This window comes from Epinephelus moara, chromosome 15 (genome assembly GCF_006386435.1).
Source record: "Epinephelus moara isolate mb chromosome 15, YSFRI_EMoa_1.0, whole genome shotgun sequence".
NCBI classification, from domain to species: domain Eukaryota; kingdom Metazoa; phylum Chordata; class Actinopteri; order Perciformes; family Serranidae; genus Epinephelus; species Epinephelus moara.
Window position 1 is genome coordinate 10,036,171 of NC_065520.1, and position 6,546 is coordinate 10,042,716.

General features: G+C 40.6%; 1 protein-coding gene across 1 annotated transcript in view; it reads left to right on the top strand.

The window, feature by feature from the left end:
* The window catches only part of gckr (glucokinase (hexokinase 4) regulator), a 10,353-nt gene that overhangs the window by 2,133 nt on the left and 1,674 nt on the right, over positions 1-6,546 (top strand). The window contains exons 6-17 of the mRNA XM_050063472.1: positions 443-509; positions 612-665; positions 781-875; positions 991-1,096; positions 1,193-1,311; positions 2,014-2,112; positions 2,554-2,651; positions 2,809-2,876; positions 5,054-5,150; positions 5,229-5,338; positions 5,422-5,493; positions 5,784-5,927. Of these exons, the coding sequence (XP_049919429.1) occupies positions 443-509; positions 612-665; positions 781-875; positions 991-1,096; positions 1,193-1,311; positions 2,014-2,112; positions 2,554-2,651; positions 2,809-2,876; positions 5,054-5,150; positions 5,229-5,338; positions 5,422-5,493; positions 5,784-5,927 (1,129 nt within the window). The remainder of the gene's footprint in view (positions 1-442; positions 510-611; positions 666-780; positions 876-990; positions 1,097-1,192; positions 1,312-2,013; positions 2,113-2,553; positions 2,652-2,808; positions 2,877-5,053; positions 5,151-5,228; positions 5,339-5,421; positions 5,494-5,783; positions 5,928-6,546) is intronic.

Here is a 6,546-nt window from a genome sequence, read left to right on the forward strand (position 1 = left end):
GTTCCTGAGAAATATTTTAATTTGCTTTAGCTTTATGCTGGCTAATGTTAGCTAACGTGAGTAAACAAACCTTAAATAGATGCAAATGAAAAGTTCCTAAACAATACATCTAATTTAGCTTTAGGCTATGGTGGCTAACCTTAGCTAATGTAAGCAGGCAAATCTTAAATAGATGCAAATGAAAAGTTAAATTCCTAAGCGATTATATTAGCTTTAGCTTATGGTGGCTAATGTTAGCTAACTTAAGTAAGCAAACCTTAGATAGCTATAGCTGTATCTTTTTGCCTGTGCTACTGCTTTGCTATGTTTTAGCACGTCAAAGGGTTACATTACAAAACTTTTCTTTTTAACACACTGTGTTTCTAAAAAATGTTCTGTGACATATTAAATCTGGTGTAACAGTAGCAAATCACATCCTTGTCTCTCACTCATTTTTCTTTAGAGCTCTACTATCCTCCCAAGAAGCGCCTGAAGATGACCCAAAGCTGGGCATGCTCAGTCTGAAGAAGGTCAGGAGCGTGGTGGAGAGAGTGTGTTTTAGACAGAGTGTAAATATGTTTTTCTAATATTTCTTTAGCATGTGACCACTGCATGTTTTTGCCGCCCTGCAGGTCTGTGAGGGAAAGAGGCGCGTCTTGTTCATTGGTATTTCCTGTGGATTATCTGTAAGTCTAATTGGTCAGAATCTGAATTCTGTGTCGGGCAGGGTGTTGATTTACTTTGCAGACTTGCAGATAACTGAAGCTAGTTTGTATACGTTTAATTTCTGGCTGCGCATAGGCTCCATTTGTGGCAGGTCAGCTGGACTTCTGCCTGCAGCACCCTGAGGTGTACACACCTGTGCTGGTTGGCTTCAATCCTGCACATCAGGCCAGGTACACATACCTTTCTCTTATTCCATCATGAAAGTGTTGGGGATAATTTGGTATGAACCATCTATTTTAATTTGAATAAAGTTAATTTTTAACACCCAAAATAACAATGTTATAGGGATGAGCCCCTTCCAGGCTGTACGTTCACTTTTCGCAGTGTGGTGCAAAGGATGCAGCAGCTTGCCAAAAGTCAAAAAGCCTACCTCATCAACCCAGCAGTTGGGGTAAGAAGCTGTGCTTGTCCTCTTTCTCTTGTCTGACTCGAGAGAGCAGCATGTCTTTATTTTGGCCAGTGTTTCTGTTTGTGTGAATGTGCTCAGCCAGAAGCCATCAGTGGCTCCTCCAGGATGAAAGGAGGCAGTGCCACTAAGATTCTCCTGGAGGTTGTCCTGTCTGCTGCTCATGCTGCCACCTTCGCAAACACACCCATCACTTACAAGTAAGCCACACACTGAAAAGCTTGCTATATGATCCGTGTGCAATTACATGAATAAATTGGTGTGCTCAGTGTACTTATTCACACATCTGGACAGCAGCCTGACTCTAAGATTATAATGAAGCTCTTACACAACACATTGATCGTCTAGTCTCCAGTTTTGCACCCAAAGGTAGCTTCCTAAGTGCTTCTCTGTGTTGACAGCCATCAGCCCGCAGCCAATTCTCTCTCCTGTACATGCTTTTCACATTAGTGATGGGTGCATTTTGGAATCTGCTCACACTCTGCAGCAATAATTAAAATAAACACATTGTTTTTCCTTCTTTCCATTTCACACTAAACTAAGCCGACTGACTAAACCAGTGGTGCCCAGTCATGTGACTATATGGCACAATGCTGGACCATGTAACATTGTTAAAACCCACATGTCGTTTCTGTCCTGTAGTTTCATTGTGTTTCCATTGTGCGTTACTGACCTCTAGAGGTCACTGCAGAAAAGATGTTCTGCCTTTTTAAATTTTTCTTAACTGGAACGTCCACATGGAGACACCATTAGTGTACGCACATCTATTAAAATTAATTCAATCATTATTTAAGACTGATTTTATGGGGTTTATAACATGCTCATTACACACACACACAATTGAAGACGCTTGCATATATTTGCACCTTAATGTACAGCAGCTTCCTGTTTCTTCCCAACAGAGGCACCCTGCAGCACATGAGAGCATATGAGAAAACCCTGGATATCACTTACGCTCAGAGGGAGCAGATAAGTGCTCTGCTGGAGGCAGCTGGACAGAGGTGGAACATCCTGTTTTACACCTTTCACTGTGACCTTGAATTTCATTTAACAAGGCAAACAGGCTCGTTTTGATTCAGAGCAGCATCCTTGCTCTTTAGTTTCATCGAGCATTTCACAAAAACACTGGAATAAAAAATAAAAGACAGACCAGCAAACTTTATTTGTCGCAAGGTTGAGAAGCATCTGAATCTCTCTCTGCTGAAACCCACAATAATGACATTTTCCATGGTGGATTAGTTGTATCTGAAGCCTCCAGCGGCAGAGAAAACTCTGATATACAACACTGGCAGCCCACACAGATGCAGTATGAGCCTTTCCTCTCATTACACAGACAGTAGCGAAAGTAGTAAAAATGTGTAAGATGTTACAGATGCAGAAAGTTTGTTGATTTGACCTGTTTGGAACTGAAGTATCTGCTACTCTACGCTTCTCTGTTTCAGTCTGCGGTGTGGTAGGCGTGTGTGTTACCTGGGATGGGGCTCCCTTGGTACGCTGGGCCTCATTGACGCCAGCGAGTGCATCCCCACATTTGGAGCAGGTGAGACGAGTGTGATGTACTCACTAGCAACAAAACCACACAGCTTCATTTGCACCTGTTGGAACACTTTATCTGTGTGCTTTGATGATCAGGACGCATTTTACCAGATTTACTTTTACATTTGCATTATATTTGCATGTGTGTGTGTGTGTGAAAGACTATGAAGATGTTCGATGCTTCATCAGCGGGGGATACAGAGAGCTGAACAACAATGAGGGCCCGCTGGTATGTGAAGGGAAACAATGAAATAACATCTGTTTAAACAAAAGAGACACATATAATAGAATAATGACCAAGTAATTATTGCAAACACAGAACAAAGGCTCTCATCTGACACAATTCACTCTTTCACAATGAAAACTGTACCAAAGATTTAACTGTTTTTTTTACTACAGTAATAGCTGTCAGTACTAGCTGACTCCAGACATGAAGATTTCTGTTCTGGCATGTCTACATGGGTCTTAAACAAGTCTAAGAAATCCTTACAAGGCCTTACAAAGTATTAAAATGTCTGAAATCCAGTAAAATCCAATTAAAATGAAATCCAGCTCTCATTTAGCAGCGTGTAATGACTCATCTGTCTCTGCTGTATCTGACTTGTAGATTAACCCGGAGCAGGATTAGTATGAAATATGTCCGACTGTACCTGCTTTATGAAACCCAGTAGGACTCGATGTCTGTGTTTAATTAATCGTCTTTAGAGTTTTTATTATACTGCTGGGTGGTCTTCATTCAGTCAAGAGCTTCTACTTGACTCAGGCTTTTTGGAATTTGCAAGTAGTATTTTTTACAGAAGCTCTGACAGGCTGGTTATCCATTTTCTAAGTCAGCTTTAAATTGTTTTCTCTCCTGTGTTCATGACTCAAGAACAGGTGAAAAGAGGGTTTGCCAGGATAATCTAAGTTTATTTTTTCCATCTGTGAAACAGGTGGGGGAATAAAACTTTTAGCAGGTAAAAAACAGTTTTTCCAGGATAAAGTTACTTTTTTCCCATCTGTGAAATAGGTGGAGTTATTTTTTTTTTAATTTCTTGTCAGGATCTTGTTGTAATAATAATTTTAGTCACAACAGACTAAAATTAACCATGTCCCTTTGTTCTAAATGTTTCTCCATACACTACAAACACAATGCACATATTGGTAACAACAAACAAGAAAAGAAAAATGATCCTGACATTAAAATAACCCCCCAAAACTTTCTTTTTCAGTCTGTCTGCACAGATGGAAAAAGTAACTTAGAAAAATTATTCTTAATTTTTTTTTCACATTTCACGGATGATTTTTTTAAGGAACTTTACTGGCACTGGCAGTTTTTTCAGCTCTTCTTGAATCATAATCACAGGAGACGAAACATTTTACAGCTGACTAAGGCCCGGAGCACACACAGAAAGTGTAGCTGTAGATGGCTTTTTTATGATTGTTAATGAGAATTAAGCTTTTTGCTCACTGTTTTTACGATGCTACGCGCCTTGTGTTTCTGCGCTCTAGGTGCCTGGCATTTTTGCTCAGTGCGGAAAAGCGGCCCCCATCATCTTCACTTTTTTCCTATTGTCCAATCGGATAATTTGAGAGGGGGAACAACAAGTTTACAGTTGGTGGTTGCTGGATACCCACAGCTATACAACTTTACAAAATGAAGTTACCACGATCTCTCATGTACCCACACAGATCTCTCTGCCTCTGTAGAGTACCCTCTGCCTCAACATTTTACTGTGAAAATAAGTAGGGAAAAAAAATAGTAGATTGATTACACAGGAAGGTTAGGGTAAATAAGTGATGGGGTGGTTGCCTGGCAACAATAAAATGATGCAGCAAGCTTTTTTTGCTAGTGGCATTCAATAAAAGAATAAATTAGAAAAAAGGCAGTGTGGTGTGGCACGCATTTACAACCTGCAAAACACTTTCTGTGTGATCAGGGCCTTAGAAAGTGGATCACCAGAATTCTTTTTTTTAACTTGCAGCTCAGGGCTTCCGTAGTTTATATCCACGTTGTAGAGAAAAAAAATGATTTAGTATATTTAAACATAAAATATTATGAATTTCAGTTCTGGTTGATGTGATTTGAAGTCCCAGATTTCAGTTTGTTTGTGCATGTATCATTTCCTGTATATCCCCTGTGCGTGTATACACTAATTGAATTCAGCAAAGGAATGGCGGACCCCGCCACTGACATTGCATACTACGTTATATAAAGGAAACAAATGATGGCAATCATAAATACTATGGAAAAAATGGGTTTGATATGATGTAAATCTTGAGGATGATAACTTAAAGCCCCATAAAAAACATTGATATCAAAGATACTGTTTGTATTTAAACACAGCTACAAAAACCTACTGTACAAAAAACACATGGTGAATACTTAAAGGCGTTTTTTTAACATATGTTTTTTCATTCCTTTAGGGTCCTGACTTTTGCATAGCACATGAGGATTTTTTACATCTCGTTCTGCCCTCTCTCGATGACCAGGACATGGTTCTTCTTCTCTACACACACTCCGGTGGGACAACACTTGTTTGTCATGTTTAGATTCTGTCCAAATCAAATCAATGTGTGTCTTGACGGCTTCTTTCCGCAGACGATGTCAGTGAGGTGGTGAAGCTGGCGCGCAGAGTGAGAGAAAAAATGTCCAGCCTCTATGCTGTTTATCACTTGGTTGATGGAGACACTGCAGCTGCTGTACACCAAGTATCTATCTCTCTATTTATCTGTCTGTCTGTTTGTCCATTCGTCCATTTGTCCACCTAATAAAGTCTGTTGTTGTTTTGCAGGATGACATCAACAAGCTGTGTTTATCCTCTCTAAGAATCACTTGGCCTGCTTCAGGGAGCTTATTACACATGGTACAGCACACACACACACACACGGACACACTCATGGACTCAGTGACTCATTGAAGTATGATAAATAACTGTTTGCTCCCTTTGCTTTGTCTCCCACCCTCCCTCAACAGAGCTTTTGCAGAGCTGTAAAATGAATTTAGTCTTTATTGATTTTCAGGTTTTCTTCTTTCTCGTATTCTACAGGTCTCATTTTAGATGGCAGCTTATTTTTTTTTACGTTTGCATCGTTTCCTTTTAGTCTAGCTTATGTAAATGCAGAGAGCAGAAAATCAATTCTGCCTCTCTCTCAGCAGTGGGAGCTGTCCACTAAGCTGCTGCTGAACGCCGTGAGCACCGGAGCTCATGTCTTAAAGGGGAAGATTTACCAGAACCACATGATCGATGTGCAGGTCACCAACAGCAAACTCTACCGCAGAGCCACACGTCTTCTCCAGGTATATATAAGTACAGCCTTAATAGGACATAAACAGGGTTTTAAATCACCAAGGAAACCTGCTGTTGCCTCCAAGATCCCAGCCAGTACAGTGCATACAGTGCTCTACATAGCAGATGTGTCTCCAAACTCACTGCCAGCTAGGCAGTTTGTATTTAATGGCCAATATCATACAATACTAACTGTTTAAACACAGCAACAATCACTGTCTCATCCAAACATGCTTTATTGCTATTGGTTGAGGCTGTGACATCTCAAAATTGAACTCCACGCGATGCAAATTTGCTTCTTAAAGGGCCAGTGTGTAAAATGGGTTGAAAACAGTGACATCAGTGGTCAAATTCTAGATTGCAGGGCTCACTCGCTCACCCCTCCCATCGGGTAAATGACGGCGGCCTCGTAGGGACAAAAAGCCTTGCGCAGACACGAGTTTTTCAGCAGTAGGTCTATCTAGCGACGAGGTGAATGTTTATTTAGAAATCTAAACCATGTTACGATATTGTAATGAATCACTCACGAGCAGGAGACCAGAGGAGCGTTCGGGAAAAAGGCCCGTTTATTTGAGCACTCCAAAAACTCCGGTAACACTCCAGGGGGTAAAAGACTCCGTCCCAAACTCT